Source organism: Bison bison, unplaced genomic scaffold (assembly GCF_000754665.1).
Source record: "Bison bison bison isolate TAMUID 2011002044 unplaced genomic scaffold, Bison_UMD1.0 scf7180017864516, whole genome shotgun sequence".
In the NCBI taxonomy this organism is placed as follows: Eukaryota; Metazoa; Chordata; class Mammalia; order Artiodactyla; family Bovidae; genus Bison; species Bison bison.
In genome coordinates, this window is record NW_011495069.1 from 3,635,079 (window position 1) to 3,655,887 (window position 20,809).

The 20,809-nt window shown below is 37.9% G+C and overlaps 1 protein-coding gene across 7 annotated transcripts in view; it reads right to left on the reverse strand.

Annotated features, from left to right (window-relative positions):
* Nucleotides 1–20,809, reverse strand: part of EIF4G3 (eukaryotic translation initiation factor 4 gamma, 3) — a 291,147-nt gene that overhangs the window by 2,916 nt on the left and 267,422 nt on the right. For all 7 annotated transcript variants that reach the window (XM_010829978.1, XM_010829973.1, XM_010829974.1 and 4 more), the window contains 5 exons: nt 16,794–16,919; nt 15,593–15,674; nt 13,254–13,352; nt 4,901–5,047; nt 1,146–1,227 (listed from right to left, as the gene is read on the reverse strand). In XM_010829978.1, the coding sequence (XP_010828280.1) occupies nt 1,146–1,227; nt 4,901–5,047; nt 13,254–13,352; nt 15,593–15,674; nt 16,794–16,919 (536 nt within the window). The remainder of the gene's footprint in view (nt 1–1,145; nt 1,228–4,900; nt 5,048–13,253; nt 13,353–15,592; nt 15,675–16,793; nt 16,920–20,809) is intronic.

The window sequence follows — 20,809 nt, forward strand, 5'->3', positions numbered from 1 at the left end:
CTCAAGACTAGTGCACTCGGTTCTTTATCTTTAATCATAATTAAACAGGGACAGCAGTCTCATGACATTCCAAACCATAAAAACATTAAAAAGGAAACTGAAGAGAAATTAAACAGAGAGTTCATTTAAATCTCTTAAGAAGGATAAAAGAAGGGTAAAAGAATTAGAACCGTTGTATCATTACTAGCAGTTGTTGCTACTGTTCAGTCATTCAGTCCTGTCTGACTCCCTTTCGACCCCATGGACTGTAGCCTGCCAGGCTCCTCTGTCCATGGAATCCTCCAGGAAAGAATACTGGAATAGGTTGCTACTCCTTCTCCAGGGGATCTTCCCAACCCAGGGATCAAGCCCACGTCTCCTGCACGGGTAGGCAGGAGGCCTGAGCCACCAGGGAAGCGCCATCATCAGCAGGATGAGGACCAGCTGTGACAGCGGCAACCACCATCGGGTGTTTGATGGAAAATCTTGAATTGTGAAGCTATCTCTATAATGATTCTGAACAACTTTTCAGCTGATACATTTTTTTTTTCTATTTCAGTGACAGAAATGTGGACTTTAATCCAAGACCAAGTGGATGATCTCATGAAGTATTAGTAAAAACTACGTGCAGCTTGGACCATTTAGAGTCTCCACTAATCTGACTCCTGTCTATGTAATTCATAAACATTCAATAATATTGTCTTATCGGGTCAACATAAAACAGAAGAAATAATTGGTATTTTCTTTCCCCACACATGAATTTACATAAAGTGGCTTTTCTTTTGAGATTAGTGACACTGGACAAGAATATTCAAATTGTTCATTTTAACTCATGAATGGAAGGCAGGGGAGCCTTTGAATGTGGGAGGTGAGAAGTAAAGGAAAAGTCCACACAGCAAACAGCCTCAGGAGCAGGCGCCAGCTTCCCGCTGAACTGCGGAACAGAAGGCCCCCAGCAGCTCTCACATCTGGGCTCGCTGCAGGCAGAGCAGCTATCTGCGCCCGCGGCCCAAGAAGCCAGGCCTGGCAGACAGAAATGGCATTCACTTGGCACAGGAACTGAGCCTTACAGTGCAACTGTTAAAGGCAATATAAACTCTGACCCACGTCGTCAGCAGCTGACATACGGGGGATTTTCAGATGTTGCCTTCAGAAATACTACTTACCTATAATAGCTGCTTTACAGACGGCTGTCATTAAAGCTCTAAGGAATGTAGGTGAACTCATCTGGCTTTCATCTAGATTAGCCTGCAATCCAAAGTAAATAGAATAGTTAAAGGTACTCTTGGCACACCAGAGGTATTATTTTCCCCTAAACCAGGCTTCATCTTGCACTAAGGGCACATGAGATCCCGTTCAACTTTTTAGTAGAAATTAGTCTTCTGATTCACCAGGAAATACTGGGACCATCGCCAGTTCTCGCTGAAAGTGCGCCATGTAGCAGTGCTCTGCTTCCGGGGAGCTGACCACTCCGTATCCTTTATTCATTCAGTTAAACAGTGCTGCGAACGATACACATCCGAAGCGCAACTGTTTAAAAGCATCTTCCCTTTTCAATAAATAAGCCATCTTACGATGGTCTATCCAAATCTACAAAGCTGAAAGAACAACTACTCCTCAACTACAGAGATTTTAAGGCCGACTTTGCTCAGGAGTATGCAACTACGTTTAGCTGTGCTAACACTGCTTTTTCATCTTAATTTTATTGTGAATTAGAGGCTAATGTCCAGAATTACCTCAAATAAACACCTCAGGTACTGCTGAGATAACTGTTCCTCTTTTCTGAGGATGGCAAAAACACATATTCAGAGGTAAGTTAAATAGAGTAAATGAACCTCCACCTTATTTTTTTAGTTTACTTCTCTTAAGATCTTATCTTTTTGCTATAAAATACTACACTAAACCAGATAAGCAAAAGAAGAAAACACACAAACGCAGCCATTTTCTAGGCATTTCAAATATTTTCCAGAGTTTATGTTCCTTATGCCTCTGAACAGAATTAATGCTTATCTCAGCTTCTTTTAATAGCTTAGAATACCATAGCACAGCACAGTATTTTCTACTGAGTCATTTTTAAAATAACTGGCTAGGAAAAATTAAAAATGCCATTTAAAAAGGTATGTGTTAGAAAGCTAAGAATTTCAAAGATATTTAGAGATCAGTTTAATGTTTATGAATTTTAGAACTGATGTAGATTAATGAGTATCTCTCTCTTTGCTGAATACCTAACCTCACATATATCACTTGGGAGGAACTGGTGGTTTCTTGAAAGCAGAGTTAAGAGGGGTTAACAAGTCAGATGGCTAGCTCTACAGGATACTGGCAGAGCTGAACACAGAGGGCCAGGCCACCTTTTGCTATTGATCTTGTCCCACAGGACGAGAAACATGTGGTGATATTGCTAATAGCTAAGGCTGAGAATAACGTGGGGTAAGAGCTACATAGAAAAGATTTCATAATGGTTTATGTTTTATATGGTTTATGCTCGTGTACCTCTTTAAATAACATACAGGCTGAAGCCAAGGCTGGCCTAGCCCTGGAAATTACTTCTGCAAAGTCTGAACAATTATTTTTGAATAAATGAGAGAATAAAAACACACCATTACTCTTTGGCTCAACAATACTTTATAAACAGGTTTTAGAGCTATTTCAGCTGAGTATAAAATCCCCAAAGGATCAGATTTCAAGCAGAGTCGGAGAAAAACAAATTCAGTTCAGTTCAGTTGCTCAGTCATGTTCAACTCTGCGACCCCATGAATCACAGCATGCCAGGCCTCCCTGTCCATCACCAACAGCTAGATGTAATTACTGATAGATGATAACACTTCAAAACCATGTGACTGTCTCTTCCATTTCAAAGAAACGAACTGTGTATCTTTTCTACCAAATAAAGCCAGACACTGTAATTCTAGTATTCAAGAACAGAAAAGACATGAAGAAAAGTATCAAGAACACTAAAGATGAAGCAAAGATATTAACAAAAATGTGCAAGAACCGTAAGGAAAATGGGTCTGCTAACTGGAAACGATAAGCCAAGTGAGATTACTGTGTGGTAGGATCAGACCCACAGCAACAAGCACCTTCGATGCACTGTGCGCTCGGTGACCACGGTGACGTTTTTGTTTCCTTGATCCTTTTTCAAAATTCACCTTTATTAGGTATCATTTACATTCATTAAAATTTACCCTTTGTCTTATTTTTAAGGAGAATAACTATTGGTCTGGGATAAGCTAAATAAAGACTACTATTTAAAAAAGTAGGCCCCAATGTGGATGAAGAGGTGAAAACAGCATCATTTGGCAATATATGAGAAATAAAAGACCAAACTGCTGAAATGAAAGAGAATAATGTTCAGTATGCAAATATTGACCTGACTTCTAAAACATAAAAGAAGGTATCTGAGGTCAATAATATACCAGAAAGCCTGATACTAATTCTATCCTAAAATCTACAACAAACTATCATATGAATGGTTTTAAAGTCTTACAGAGGAAAGAGATGGTTATGCTAAGAATAAATAAGGACAAAGAAAACCAACTCGTGCTTAACTACCCTCCTCTCCTTTTCTGATATGATCACCATATGGCAGCCCCGATGGATAGAGCTTTAACTTTTCCAGAGTTTAGCAAGACATCTGACAAATTATAATAGGTATTCCCTTGTAATAATAAACAAGTTAACAGCTGAAATGTCCACCTCCACCGGGATGGCAATGAGATCTGGTCCTAAAAAGTATGCTGCTTTGTCCTTGGTCCTACTCTACTCACACACTTTGCCCATAACTTGAGTGAGTGCAAAGTTGACATAGTAATCAAATGCAAAGTGAAAAAGATACAGAGTGAAAAAGATGGCAAGCAAAATGGATGACCAAATTAGAATCCAAAATGTACTGACAAGACTTCTAAAAAAGTGTCTAATTTAAGAAGGTAAATCTAAATAGAACTAAATGTTTAAAACACTATTTTGGCTCAAAAATCAAATGTATAAGTTTGGCATGGAAGAAATGACTGACCTGTAGAGTATAAATGAGTGAACACTACAAGAACCTGTAGAGTATAAATGAGTGAACACTACAAGACTGAATGGACTGGTCTGGGTTCACTGTGGTGAGTCTGCCAGAAGCACAGGTTAAAGAAGAAAACAAAGAACGCCGAAGCACCACCGAACTCTGTGCTGCTGCGCCACTGCAGACGAGCATGCTCAGTGCACACGTGCCACTCTGAGAGGCGTGTTCCAAATGCAGGTTATGTTTGTATGAGGATAACCAGACAAGGGCCTGGATACCAAGTTTTTAAGAAGGAATGAAAGAACCTGGAGGAGGAGTCAGGAATATATCCTATTGGCTATTATAAATTACTTAAAAAATATTCCCAATTAGGTGAGGTGATAGACTGTCCCAAAGACAGGAGGGAAAATAGGTTAAAAAAATTATAAGAAGCTTCATTATTTCTCAACGCCTGGAAATGGTTAAAGAAACAACAACCCATTAGAAGAACTACAAAACAAGAGTTATACAAGATGGAGAAAACTAGATTAGCCCCCTATGGCTTTCTTTCAACTGGGATTAGTATATGATTCCATGAAAATGTGCACAAAAAAAACACATCTACATAAACAAAAGTTAATATTTAAAGGAATAAAATAACAAGTTAAATACAGACATGATCAATGGACTCTACAACACAAGATTTTAAGGTATGTTATGAAAAGGTAAGCCAGCACATTTCATAATAATTACGTATTGCTTATTAATTTTATCCAAGATAGTATCTAAAATGTGAGAACATGAGAAAGAAATGCATATTTTTGATGGTAAAATGTCGTGTATGGACTAAACTAATGAGAGACCCAGAAAAATGGCTTATGTTGTGAATATTTTTACTTGACTTTATAAAAGACTAAGAATCTTTAGTCTTTATACCTCTACCCAGTCAAAGATCTGTTCATCATTTGCCTTGTCCTCAATAATGAGTTTCTCGAGTCGCTTATACAGCTCTTCGGCAGAGAGTTCTTTCTTCAAAAGTGCTTCGGAGGAACAGGAACTGTCAGACTCTAAAAAGTCCAACTTCTGAAACATACAAAGTTAAACATATGAAAATAATTCAATATTATCATCCTGTGAAGAAAACAAAGTCATGGGCCATCTCTTCTATTTCACGTGGAAGCACAATGATTAGCAGAAGCCGTTCTGTACTTATGGTTCTGGAAGATTCTAAACGCATTATTCTTCTGAATATACCATTTGTTTTATACTGAGTATCTCTGATTCTTCTTAAAAACACGCTTACTTTTCTTCCAAAACATTCTGAGCTTCAGTCTTCATTTTCAATATGTTTGATCCACAATATTAGACTCAAGTGTACAGTACAGTGATCTGACTTCTGTATATACTGTGAAATGACCACCACGGTAAGCCCAGTCATTCTCTGTCACCTTACAAAGTCAGTACAATGCTACTGACTTTACTCTCCAAGCTGCACATTACACACTCCCATAACCTGCTTATTTTGTAACTGGAAGTTTGCACCTCTTGACCCCCCCTTCACCTATTTCACCTCTGCCAAGCCCTCTGCTCTGGCAACCACCTACCCCTTCACTCTGTCTATGGGTTTTTATTTGTTCTGTGGCTCCCATGTGCAAGTGAAACCAGGCGGTGTTTGTCTTTCTCTTTGCTTATTTCATTTAACCTCATACCTGTGGGTGCTTCGGTCTTGCTCTCAGCTGTGACACAGCTCTAAGGCAGGGCAGGTGCACCAGCAAGGCAGCCTATGATTAACATCACTATCGCCACAGAGCAGCTGTCCAAAACTCTGTACCTTTAGTTTTGGCAAGTCCTTCAAACACCTCCTGACCATGCTGAACCCAAGTGTGAAAAATGATGCCATGACTGTTTAACTCTTTGGTGAGTATTAAAAAAAATCAATAATCAAAGTGATATTTCATTTTCTAGGGTATAAGACCATGAGGTATGTAAGTATGCTTTGCTTTATACAGCTTCTCCATGCAAAACCCATAAAGATTAAAATACCAAACATTATTTACAAATTTTTCTCTAATATCATAGAAGACTCATATATATTCCGGTATCCTCCTTGGATCCACAAATCAAAAATTACCTGGAATTCTGTGAAAAAAATTCATTGTTTTAATTATCTTTTGTACCACCTTTAAATAACATATTCCTATAAAGCTTCAGAAACATTATTCAGTATCACAATTTTTCTGATTCAACATTGATAAATGCATTAACTATCACATTTCAATATACATACAAAATCACAAGATGATGGCCATAAGTTCTTTTAAGAACAGGCAACTGATTTTTCATAACCTGAAACACTCTCCAAATTTGTTTCAACATTACTTTAGATGTTAGGATACCTATACAGAATACCTCTTTAACCTACCCTACACCTACACAGACAATTGGAGGTCTGAGAGCAACTAACATTAATAGCAAACTTAAACATTAATTACACTGCTCCTAAATAAAATGATCTAAAAATGTGAAAGTGAGTCTTTACCATGGCTTAACGAAGTCAGAAATATCAATAACCTCAGATATGCAGATGACACCACCCTTATGGCAGAAAGTGAAGAGGAACTCAAAAGCCTCTTGATGAAAGTGAAAGTGGAGAGTGAAAAAGTTGGCTTTAAGCTCAACATTCAGAAAACAAAGATCATGGCATCTGGTCCCATTACTTCATGGTTAATAGATGGGGAAACGGTGGAAACAGTGTCAGACTTTATTTTTTTGGGGCTCCAAAATCACTGCAGATGGTGACTGCATCTGCAGTGAAATTAAAAGACGCTTACTCCTTGGAAGGAAAGTTATGACCAACCTAGATAGCATATTCAAAAGCAGAGACAAAAAGGTTCGTCTAGTCAAGGCTATGGTTTTTCCTGTGGTCATGTATGGATGTGAGAGTTGGACTGTGAAGAAGCCTGAGCGCCGAAGAATTGATGCTTTTGAACTGTGGTACTGGAGAAGACTCTTGAGAGTCCCTTGGACTGCAAGGAGATCCAACCAGTCCATTCTGAAGGAGATCAGCCCTGGGATTTCTTTGGAAGGAATGATGCTAAAGCTGAAACTCCAGTACTTTGGCCACCTCATGCGAAGAGTTGATTCACTGGAAAAGACTCTGATGCTGGGAGGGATTGGGGGCAGGAGGAGAAGGGGACGACAGAGGATGAGATGGCTGGATGGCATCACTGACTCGATGGACGTTAAGTCTCAGTGAACTCCGGGAGTTGGTGATGGACAGGGAGGCCTGGCGTGCTGCAGTTCATGGGGTCACAAAGAGTCGGACACAACTGAGCGACTGAACTGAACTGAACTGAATGAAGTCAGTGGTGAGCTGTGAAGTTTAGCTTGTTCACTGGAGAGAAACATTTATCCCTCAGAATCCCTGTGTTTCTGTGCAAGCCATCTAATCTTCCTAGAACCTAGGAAGGCTGGGCTTCAAATTTATGGATCAGCTCATCACTATCTCTTATAGAATGTACTAGGGTTCCCAGAAAAAGGGCATTACATCAGCCATTTTAGAAGAAAGCTAAAAGTCAAGGTAAGGATGGCCAAGTTCTCTGAGGCCTCATTTTTCTGTTTTCTAAACATTTTTATAAATAACAACATTATGCATAGTTGACTGAGTTCCTCTCTATGCTCAGTGCTTCTTAAACATTCTTTTTTAATCCTCATATAAGTTCTGTAAGACAGATATTATAATAAGCATTTCATAGGTAAGGAATCTGAAGCTTAGAGAAATCAAGTAATTTTAAAGTCTTAAGTGGGAGAAAACTGGAATCTGAACCCAGGTTTATCTGACTTCAAATAAGGGGGCCACACGTTTTCCTTTCTCTTGTACACACTCCTAGAAGCACAAACGCTGGGCCTCACGGGAATTCCATGAGAAATCATCCTTATGCAGCTGCTTTCGTAGTTATATCTTTATTCAATGTATGCCCATTAACACGTATTTATTATTTTATGGATTTGCCTTTTAAATCATCATCATTCAGTAAACAGAAAGGAGTTATAAATGGAAAACAAAGCACTGCTGATCTGTATTTATCTGTGGGTCCCCTTTGCCAGTTACCTCCATTTCTTCGCATGGCTGCGGGTTATCTCCTAGTGTCCCTTTGCTTCAACCTGAAAGGCTCAGTTTAGGACGGCAGGTCTAACTAACTTAGTCTTTATCTGGGAATGTCTTCATATCTTCCTCACTTTTGTAGGAAACATTGCAGATATATTAACAGTCTTTAAATTCTAGAACTTTAAGTATATCATTCCAATGTCTCCCACTATCATAGTTTCTGATGAGAAACTGGCTGTTAATTTTATTGAGGCTTCTTTGTATGCGATGAGTCACTTTTCTTCTTGATGCTTTTGATATTTCTTCTTTGTTTTTGTCTTTGAAAAGTTTCACTGTATCTTGTGAAACCAAGTTTATCCTGCTTGGAGTTTGCTGAAATTCATTTGGGAAATTTTCAACCATTATTTCTTTAAATATTTTCTTCTGTCCCTTTCTCTCTTCTCTGGGGCTCTGTTATGATATACCGACATGCTTGATGCTGTCCCCTAAGTCCTTAGACTCTTCATTTTTCTTGATTCTTTTTTCTTTCTGCTCCTCAAACTGAGTAATTTCTTCTTTTAAAGCCTTTTATATATTAAATGGATTAATTTTTCAATATGTATTATAATTAAAAGCTTTTTAAAAAATAAACTATAGGGACACTTTTAAAAACTCAATGATATTCAGTTTCATGTAACAATGCCAGAAATTTCATTGGGAAAACAATTAATAAAAGGTGTATCTGCAAATATTAAAGATGGATTTTCATCATAGTAAATCAGTGTTGAATCAGTGATTCCTGACTGAGCAATTTCAACTGTGCTGCTTTATCTAAATCAATCACTGATTGATTCGTCTGTTCAAACCTGCTACTGAAACATTCTAGTTAATTTTTCATTTCGGCTGTTGTCACTTTTCAGTTTCTATTTGGTTCCTTTTTATAATTTCTACCTCTTTACTGGTATTCCCAGCTTGTTCAGTTCATCATTTTGATTTCCTTTATCTCTTCCTCCATGGTTTTCTTTAGTAACTGGAGCACAGGTAAAGCCCTTGTCTAGTAAGCCCAGTGTCTGGGCTTCCCCAGGGACGCTTTCTGCCAGTTTCTTTTTTCCCTTTGAAAGAGCTGTATTTTCCTGTTTCTTTGCATACTTTACAATTTTTTGTTGAAAACCAGACCTTGCAATGTACTAAGTCTTGACATCAGATTCTCTCTTTTACCTAGGAACTGCTGATGTTGTAGTTATGTGTTAATTTAGTGACTTTCTGACCAGGACCATATTCCTTCTTTTGTGTGGTTACTGAAATCTCTGATCCACTATCTCCGCTGTCAGCCAGTGACTTTTCAGAAATCTCAGTGACCATCTGGATCCGAGGAGAAAGAGAGAGGTATGGCGGAGACTCAGATGTGTTCAGTTTAAGCTTCTGTAACAGACCCCGTCTGAGAAGCCGCTTCAGAATGAGGGGTGGAAACAACATCCAGGTCCTGAGATGGGTCCCTGGTGAAGTGGTAGGCAGATTAACAGACACAGCACCAGTCTTTGCAGGACAAGGTCGTTATTGCTCAATCTGGCACCAGAAAGACAGAACGACTGTCCTTTCAGCTATCTACCACAGAGCTGGAGGCTACTAGGTCTCTAGGCAAAATTCCAAAATCCCTGAAATTTACCACACTCTTTTTCCATCAAGCATTGTCCTGGTTCTGGTAGTGCATTTGTTCCACTCGACTCCATAATTTCAAAATAGCTGTTACTAACTGTCCCAGCTCAACAGCTGTTTCAGCAGAGGGGCTAACTCTGGATCTTCTCATTTCTTCATCTTTTCTACATCCATACATTGGTTTTATAATCTTAAATTAACCTTATATTCCTGTGACAAACCTACCTGGTTATGATGTATCATGTTTTTTGTTGTTGTTAGATGTGACTTGTGCAAATTTTGTTGACAACAAATTTAGTCAACAAAATTTTCTCTATGTTAATTAGGAATTAGTCTATAGTTCTCTTTTCTTGAAATGCCTTTGTTTAGTCTTGTTATCAATGTAATGCTGGCCTCATAGAATGAGTTGGAAAACGGTCTCTCCTGTTCAAGCTTTGGAAGAATTAGTATGAAAGTTTTGCAAAACCGGCATTACTTTTTCCTTTAACGTCTGGTAGAACTCATCAGTGAACTCATCCAAGCCTGGAGTGTTTTTTGTGGGGACATTTTTAACTACTAAAATTTCTTTCATACTCATGTTATCTGTTTTTCTTCTTGCTCTATTAGCTTTTTCTTGCTCAAGAAATTTACTCATTTCAACTAAGTTGATGTGTTTATGTTATTACGTGTAGAATATGTACAATGTCGCCTCTCTCATTCTTTTTATTAGAAATTTGTGCCTTATCTTTTATTTTTCCTGATTAGTGTAGCTAGGGGTTTATCAACTTTATCTTCTCAAAGAACCAGCTTTTGACTTCAGTGACTCTTCTTTATTGTTCTTCTCTTTCACTGATTTCTGCTCTGATTTTTGTTATTTCCTTTTGAGTTTTATTTGCTCTTCCTTTTTCTAATTTTGTAAGGTTAAAGCTGAAGTTAATGATTGTGACCTTACTTCTTTTCTACATCAGGTGTTCAGTGCTAAAAACTTCACTCTAATACTGCTTCAGTTGTATCCCACAGATTTTTATGGGCTGTGTTTTCACTTTCATCCAGTATAAAATATTTTTAAAATATCTTTTATGATTTATTTGACTCATGGGTTATTTAGAAGTGTATTACTAAGTTTCTAAATATATGTTGCCCTTCTTCTTCTTAAAGGTTAGCTTATTTGGAAGTCAACTCTAGAACAACTCATTTTCTCAGTACTTTAAAATTATTCCACCATCTTTTATTGTCATTTTTGTAACACTTTGATTGACAGTATACAATTGGGTTTTCATTGTTGTTATTACAAAATTTGTTTTTCCTTTGGAGATAATATGCTTCTTCTTTCTAGCTACTTTAAAATCTTTTCTTTTTTTCTTTCTTGATATTATGCAGTTTCACTAAAATGTAACTATTCTATGTGGTATACATATGCTTTCTACAGATTCATGTATTTTTCAGTTCTGGAAAAGTCTTAGCCACAGTCTCTTTAAATAATGACTCTTCTCCATTCTATTTTCCCTTTTAGGATTCCAATTAGACACATTACAGACTTTCTCTTTCTAGCCCCTAAATTTTATTAACATCTATCAGAATTCTCCCTAGTTTCTTCTCTTTTTATATCTGCCCAATCATCTTTGCTCCTTTTTGTGACTCTTCTTTATAAAATAGTGTTATTTTATGAGTTGCTGCTAAGTCGCTCAGTCATGTCCGACTCTGTGTGACCCCATAGACGGCAGCCCACCAGGCTCCCCGGTCCCTGGGATTCTCCAGGCAAGAACACTGGAGTGGGTTGCCATTTCCTTCTCCAATGCATGAAAGTGAAAATGAAAGTGAAGTCACTCTGTCATGTATGACTCTCAGTGACTCCATGGACTACAGCCTACCAGGCTCCTCCGTCCATGGGATTTTCCAGGCAAGAGTACTGGAGTGGGGTGCCAGTGCCTTCTCCGATATTATGAATTATCATTCTATTATTTCAAGTCTCCACAGTCTAAATCCTGCATTTATGGCCTGTTTACTCTCATTCTTGGTTACTTATTTCATTATATGTTACATGAACTCTAAGTGTTAACTCATACATTTGGATACTGTTAATTTGTAGAAAATAAGAGGTAAGTTGAGTGTGTTTTCTCCAAAGAGCATTTTGGTTCGGTGCTTCGTGGAGCTGGGTTACTACTGAACTAGGGCCATGTCAGCTTCTTCTGGACCTTTGGGAGCACTCCAGGTGGGATTAGGCAACGTGCCCTTCACATGTGCTTGTGAAGAGAAGCCCACCAGGCTTCTCTGTCCATGGGGATTCTCACATGTGCTTACTGCTCAGAATTCAGATTTCATCTTTGGCTTTTCCCCCTGTTATTCTTTTTGTTACTTGGAAGTTTTTTCCATGTTCTATGATCCCAGCAATGAAAGACAAATTATGCCTCATGTAGGCTTTTATTATCATGGCAGGAGTGCTCCTTAGTATATCTAGTTTAAAACCAAAAGAAAGCTAAAATCCACTGTGAATCTAATGTCTTTATCCAACTTAAAATATACATGCTTTAAAATCATTTTCAGATTGCTTTATTATTTTCTTTTAACCTAAGAGTGACTTTTTTCTCCTTATTGCTGAATTTGTAAGCTATCTTAGCAGTTATTTTCCTCAGATGTTTTAGGATTTTGATTTGCAGGATAATTTTGAGAAGAATTTTTTTTTGTTTTAGGACCAGATTGTATCGATTGTGGAGCCTTCTGCCTTATTGTGGATTTCTGGATCCAGTTACTAACTCAGTAGGCAGCTTAGCTAAGGTTCTGTCTATAAGACTGTACCTACCTTCCTAACACTTATTTATCGATTTTCCACTTAGTGACATGCAGTAAGCCTGTCTCCAATCTTGTACCTTGTAAGGGGCTATTACCCTACAGAAATACCTTCTGACTTGTCTCTGCTTTCAGACCCAGAGCTCAGAAGACCTGCAGCTTTAGCCCTATCACTCCTGCTTTATTTATCGATTTCATTCCTGGTTCATGGACACATGTAACTTGTTTTCAAAATGTGTCTAATTTCTTAAATCTTTATTTTTTATCTATCATCTAATGAATGCATAGACAAAAAGCCATGAGGTTGTTAAAAGTTCCCAGATGAGAACTGTGATTGGTTCCGTCCGACAAGAGATCAGAAAATATTTCTCCTTAGGAAACACGAGTCTTTTTGAGGGTAAAGTGGCCTTAAAGTATAGACTTAAAATGACATCTTGACCATGATTCCTATTTTGGTCTAATTTTAAAAACTGGGGGCTTCCCTAGTGACTTAGACAGTAAAGAATCCGCCTGCTATGTAGGAGACCTGGGTTCAATCCCTGGGTTGGGAAGACTCCCTGGAGAAGTGAACGGCTACCCATTCTAGTATTCTTGCCTGGAGAATTCCATGGACAGAGAAGCCTGGCAGATTACAGTCCATGGGGTCACAAAGAGTCGGACACAACTGAGCAATTTTAACTTTCACTTAATAACTGGAATATTGATGTAATTACTTTTATCTCCTCTAAGAAACAGACCAACTACTATCAAACAGGAGGTATAAACCTTGCTCCTACTCACCTGCTCCAAGAGAAAATTATGTACATCTTCCCCTTCTGGTAAAAAGTCCTTCCAGCTGAGGTCAGCCTCCCTCCATAGGGCTCCCACTTTCTTATGGCTCTAAAACAGAGATTAAGTTCAGTTCATTTACTTCTACATTGAAAGGAGGAAAAACAAGTCAAGAGTGCAAAACTGTGAAGGCTAAAAAAACTGTGAAGGCTAAAAAAACTTTTCCTTGTGTTGACATGAAGTTAATTTCTTAGGATTCTCAGCTTTTAAGCTGAGATGTCTAAATGTACATAAATGTAGTGGAAAGTGAAGTACAGTTGATTAAGGTTCGATAATTTCTTTTACCAGATGACTAATCTGGGGATCGGCAAGCTTGGTGTTTGGTGTTTTTTTGAATATAATCATCTAAAAAGAGTTTAATTTACACAACTTATATATTCAAAACTGCCTCTTTTCCTGGACAGTGCTCTATGCATTGGTGATTAAAGCTACTCAATACGCCTTGCTGGAAGTCCTCTTCATAGTAGGTTACCATTATGCTACTTAACATGAGAAGGATTAAGGAAGTCATTGCTCCTGAACAAGGAATGAGAATTATTTCAAGGGCAAGAAGTGCAAGGTTGAGCCCAACAAACAGCAGAGAAGAGCTGCTGTCAGTTGGAAAACTGATGAGGAGGTTAAGTCCACTCCCTGAACCAAGTCACAGTGATAAAGGAAAGCGTCAGGCTTTGAGGCTGCAACTGTCATCTAAGGAACACGTACTAGTTACTTCACAGGCTAATTTGCCCAGGGCATAGCTGATAACCTGGCAGAGCTAGGATTTTAACTCTAGGTTAATTTCAGAGTTTATGTTCTATGAGAATTTTGTTTTAGTTAGGAAAAGTGAGAACCTGCTTTCTGTTTCTACAAATAAATCTTAACAAGAATTTGAATTTTAAGGGATGAAGTCAAATAGGTAGAAGAGGAGGAGAAAATTCTCAATCTAGAAATTAGGGTTCAATAAAAACTTCAGTGCCATCAAGCAAGGGGTATTAATAATATATATAGATAATCAGCTAGAACTAGAGACTCTTCAGTATACCTATCTACGAGTAATTATCACACAAATTAGATACAGGGGAACTTCTGCAGATTTAGACAGAGAAATGATAAGCTGTTTTGTTTTGGTTTTTATCAGTGCCTACAAAACAGTAAATTCTATCATCCTAGTATCTCTTGCTCTGGTATGAATAAGTCAGGAAACACTTTAGAACTTTTCAAGGGAGTTGTTTTGTTTTGATGCTTCTCACCCCAGGAGTTACATCACCTCCCTCTTTGGGAAGCTATACCACTTTTCCAAACCTCTTAACCTCTAATATAGCACGGACACAATGTTTTGGTTAAGATTTGTCTGTCTCCCCTTCCAGTCTATAAATTCTTTGAAGGTTTAGTCATCTTTGTAGACTAAAATCCTGGCAAAGGGCTTTGCAGAGAATTATGCAGTAATTCTAAATAAATTCTAAAATAAATGTAATTTTAAGATAGAAATTCACAATCCTGCGGAATCATTTTCACCGCCTATTTCTTTTTTCCATTAAAAAATCATTTTATTGAAGTACAGTTAATTTACCATGTTGCGTGAATTTCTGCTATACAGCAAAGTGATTCAGTTACATGTATATATACACACGGTCTTCTTCATACTCTTTTCCATTATAGTTTATCACAGGATATTGATACTTCCCTGAGCTATACAGGAGGTCCTCACTGTTTATCCATTATGTGCACAGCAGTTTGCATCTGCCAACCCAGACTCCTGACCCATCTCCCCCTCCCCTTGGCAACCACAAGCCCCTTCTCTATTCTGAAAGTCTGTTTCTATCGCAGAGATAAGTTCATTTGTGTTTTAGATTCCATGTATAAGTGATATCAATGTGAATTTTTACCACCTATTTCTAATCAGATTACTTAGCTTTAATCCAAAAATAATAAAATTAATCATTTCATGAATCTCATCTTTCTCTGAAAGTGGAGGAGTTTTAATCAAAATCTATTATAATAAAGTATAAATAATATAGCCATTTTGCTTCAAGAGAAAATAAATTAAAACACATCTTGAGATTCTTTAAATTTTACCAAATCTAGCTGAGATTAGATAATTTCTTCCCAAATTACTAGAGAACAGAAAGGCAAATATACCTTTGGAAGAAACTAGACTGAACCAGAGACCTCACTTTTTCCCCCTCCCCAAATAATAGAAGTTAACAGAATTACTTACACAGCGATACCCAAGTTATTCACAGATAAACCAAGATCAAAATCATGACACTTCCTAATACACTGCTAAGTCCAACACTAAGTTTAACGCTCACCATTTGTTTGCATAGAAGGTGCAATATTTCAGAAATCAAGATTCCAGCTCTTCCAACAGGAAGTAAAGGTTTGCAAAATTCTCTGTAAAAGATACAAGTAGTGCTTAAGTACCTCTGAACAAATTCTGTTTTAAAAAACAGGCAAACAAAGTGTGCCGAAAGAACAGATACTGTGCAACCTAAACAATACTGGGAAAGTCCAAGCTCCAGAACATGCTCAAAGTAATAATTTTCAGCAGAAGTAGTTCAGAGACCTCGGGTTTTTATGCCTCACTGAGAAGCTGGAAAGAGGCTTTACAATTCCTGGGTTTTGCCTTTTTCTCTGTTTCAGTGATAAAAGCAATGCAGAGATCAGTCTCACTTACTCTGTTTATGTAAGCTCCACTTTAAGCTGAAAGGAGAGAAGCACCTTAGGTAACAGGAAGGTGTGAAGCTTGCTTATGAAATACGTTTAAGAAAGGAAGCTTTTCTTTAGAATATGGATGAAACAGAAAGGAACCAATTTTCCCATAGTCTAAATCAGTATTTCCAAACTATGTTCCACAGTACATTAACAATTATTCCTCAAAAAAAGGATTCAACAGTCAATTAAACGAAGTGATGCTGACTGAAACAAAGCGAAGTTATTTTTATTTGTTGCTTTGTTTACAGGACTGTCATAACCTTTAATGTGCTATAATACACTTTGTGAATCTCACAGGACACACTAGTATGCAGAGTCTGACGATGTGAACAGTTTTGGGAGAAATACCAGCCCACACAACGTAGCAACAATTGCCCATTCCTGTCCAAATCTAGGAATGCCTAACAGCTCAGTTTCTTTCAAAACAGCCTGAGCAGGTACCATGCAGGTGCCACAATCTGACAGGTTATCACGTGGAACTAGAAATTCTTATAGCACTGGAGCAATGAGAGACACAAAAGCCAGATTAACAGTAAGCTTCCAGGAGCAATCACTTTCCAATCACATGATTCTGAATCCATGTCTAACATTAATGAACCACAGGGCTGTTATACCCCCATCACTTCTCTAATTTAGAAAAATGTAACATTTTTATACAGAAATTAGAAGCCTTAAAGAGCCACAGGCTGAGTGTGAAAGTCTCCAAAAGCACTGAAGAAATAGCACTAAGCTAAAAGCCAGCTGGTGAGTTCTGCCAGGTTAACTAGAAATACATCCAAAGAAACAAGCACAACTTACGTGATGAGCTCTCTCATGGAGATTCCGCCTTCTTTTAACATGGGAGTCACCAGTTCAGCAAGGTACAACCAAATATGGGGAATATCAATGGCCATGTCATCTGCCAATTCCAATGTTTCTGAAAAACTGGAAAAGAACAGGAAAAAATCCACATGCAAATGTAACTGAAAAGTTAAGATCAAATACATCGATCAAAACCCAGTCAGTCAACAAATATCCACTAGACAACTGCTATGTCTGGTACTGCTCTGGGCGTCAAGTACACAAGCTTTTAATCTCAAAGAGTCTGTATCAGTGTGGGGAGGAGAACAACACAGACAAAAGCGTGTTTGCAGACAGGGTTAATTCTCTGAAGAACAGGACCTCAGGTACCAGGATACGCTAGAGGGTGACCAGAAAACACCCCTGTATGGATGTGCCATCTGAAAGACTTAATGAAAACGAGGCAGTCTCATGATGTTCTAGGGTAACAAGCTATTAATTTAATCCCAACTATAAAGAGTTCCCCATAGCTAAGTATCATATCCTCTGAGTCGGTCAGAAGCACTGACGGAAAACTTCGTGTAATACAGACCAGACACAAAGAGAAGAAAAGACACAAATTCTTCCTCTGAGGAGCTTACAATGGGGAAGAAAGCTGGGTGAATACAAAAGAGCCTGACAACGTTACTACATTATCATCATCATTATACACGTTACAAACTGCACAACCTCTAAAGAAAAGCTGGTGGTTTTAGGCTTTCCTGCTATGGAATATTTCTCAACGTGAAGTAACATAAATCAAATTTTTAAATATAAAATTCAGAAACATCAAATACAAAACACCAGCACAGTCTTATTTAGGCTGGAAATCATAGCTATTCATTTTAAGTATAAAAACCCAGTTCAAGACTGTGTTAATCATTCCAACATAGAATATGTTAAAAGGTACAAAAACAAAAGTGAATTTAACTACAGGAGACACATAAATAATTACAAGGAAACGCACATAATCAGAAGGGTGCATGAATCGAGGGGTCAGGGCAGGTGGCACCTTTCAGATCTCCACATACATGAAAAGTGTGTGCTTGCTCACTGCAATTCCAGTTTCTAGCCACCTACCTCAGAGAGCTACACACCACTAGAATTTTTCACTTAAAAAGAGCTACCACTGTAAGGCAGGGTCACTTTTCTGAAGGTGTCATTTCAAAACAGTTGGCCGCTCAGCCACATTCTCTAACTCTGGGCTTCATAAATCCTTAATGGCAATTTTGTGACCTCACAGCTTGCAATTATTTGACACCAATTTGCTATAAACAGACTCTTGACTGTTCGCTCATTATGTATGCTTCCAGCTTGGTTAATGTGCCAACGATGGGACATAATCTGGCCGGGCTCCAGGATTTCTAGATTAATTACGTGTAATGCCTCTTCATGTTTCATGGTTTAGTGGTATAAACTTTTCTAATGAGCTCATGAGACAATCGCAGCAGTCTTGGTCTTGAAGCAGTGTGTCTAAACTGTTCTTTTCAACTCATATTACAACTAAAAGGTACTCCTCCTTCCCCAGTTTTCTCCTTGTCGATTGGTCAGTTTACCATGGTACCATCTGCAGAACTCCATCATCGACCAAATCCACACTGATGATAAGAAACATAGCTGGCTGAACACACGATATCTGAAGCAAAAGCTGGTAAGCAACTTACTTCTCTTCAAGTTTACTATTCCTAAATTCTTTTGTACGATTTTAGAAGAAAAATCCTACAGCCCTGTGTGCAGAAGCTGCTTGACAATTATCTCTGTGTCTTTGGACTACTACTTAGCCTTTAACAATGCCTTGCCTAACATGTATTTTCTGCTGGCTGAATAAATGAAATAAAGCTATAGCACAGCCTTGCTTCGTGGTATATAGTGACTACCACACCCACTAAATTGCACTTCTGGGAGGTCCACCAATGGGACTTCAAACATCCCTCACCCCATTTCAACTAGAGAAACTCTATTTTTACTTATTTTATATATTGCGATCCTAAAATTTAGTTGAAGAAAGCAATACATTATTAAAAGTTAGAAATATATTTTTTAATTTTAATTTTTTAATGCAGTAAAGTTCTGATTAGACATCTGCTAAAAGGCAAAATAATCTACCATTGCTGGAAATGATCTTGTCAGGCAGCATCTTCCATAATTTTGCATTATGATAACTTTAATAAAAATACAAATCTTGTTGTAAATAATCAAAGAAGAAATAGTGAAGACATCTCAAAATTAAGCTGGCCTGGTATTATTGTGCTGATCATTAGAGAATCTAACTAGATGTAAAACAAAGAAATAAATAAAAAGATAAAGACCCTTCTTATATTCCAGTACCATTTTCAAAGGAATACCACAGAAAAAGACTATTACCTCACCTATGAGAGCGAATGGAGCCTTCACTTGTTAAGAAGCACCTCTACAATTTTGCATATGGAAGTTAGTCTGCTTGTCCACTTAAGCTCCAGTGTCTTTTACCAAAGTAGAATTGCCTTAAGTGGCAAGAAAAGTTCCATGAGTAGTCAAGGAGGAGATAAGAATTTCCTTCCCAATAAGTATCTCCGAAAGTAAAATATTAATATATCGAAATTGCTTGAAGGGCAAATATTTTGGGTCTCTAGTCAGCTCCAACTTTTGTCCTGCTTTTCACTTGTTTATTACATTTTCACTTGTTCAAAACACTTTCAAAGAGATTCCAATTCCATGGTGAACAGTGAGCTACATTCAACTACCTTTACCAGACAGTTTTTAGAAGTTTCCTGAGGCCATGATATTAAACGACTATACCACATTATCTGAAATGAATCTACCTACACAATAATGTGCTTACCTACACACATATCTGATTTGCATCATAGAGTATTTAGATCCAAGCCCTGAAAATTCCAAGGGGATGGTTTGATCTTGTGTAAATGTTTTATATATACCAACTACTATGCTCAGAGTTGATAAAACATCTTTTAAGGAAAACTGCAAAGGATCTAAGCTTTGTTTATAAACCACTTGACACAGAGAGGCTATCTGAAACATCTGTCTCGTCTATCTTACTCTTCAAGTAGCAATGTATGCTTTGGGCAGCTGTAGGAGAAACCACATATAGGGGACTGGAATGCAAAATAGGAAGTCAAAAAAACCTGGGGTAACAGGCAAATTTGGCGTTGGAATACGGAATGAAGCAGGGCAAAGACTAATAAGAGTTTTGCCAAGAGAACGCACTGGTCATAGCAAACACCCTTTTCCAACAACACAAGAGAAGACTCTGCACATGGACATCACCAGATGGTCAACACTGAAATCAGACTGATTATATTCTTTGCAGCCAAAGATGGAGAAGTTCTATACAGTCAGCAAAAACAAGACTGGGATCATGAACTCCTTATTGCCAAATTCAGACTTAAATTGAAGAAAGTAGGGAAAACCACTAAACCATTCAGGTATGACCTAAATCAAATCCCTTATGATTATACAGTGGAAGTGAGAAATAGATTTAAGGAATTAGATCTGATAGATAAGAGTGTCTGATGAACTATGGAAGGAGGTTCATGACACTGTACAGGAGACAAGGATCAAGACCATCTCCATGGAAAAGAAATGCAAAAAAAGCAAAACAGCTGCTGAGGAGGCCTTACAAACAGCTGTGAAAAGAAGAGAAGCGAAAAGCAAAGGAGAAAAGAAAAGATATAAGCATCTGAATGCGCAGTTCCAAAGAATAGCAAGGAGAGATAAGAAAGCCTTCCTCAGTGATCAATGCAAAGAAAGAGGGAAACAATAGAATGGGAAAGACTAGGGATCTCTTCAAGAAAATCAGAGATACCAAGGGAACATTTCATGCAAAGATGGGCTCGATAAAGGACAGAAATGGTAGGGACCTAACAGAAGCAGAAGATATTAAGAAGAGGTGGCAAGAATACACAGAAGAACTGTACAAAAAAGATCTTCATGACCCAGATAATCACAATGGTGTGATCACTCACCTAGAGCCAGACATCCTGGAATGTGAAGTC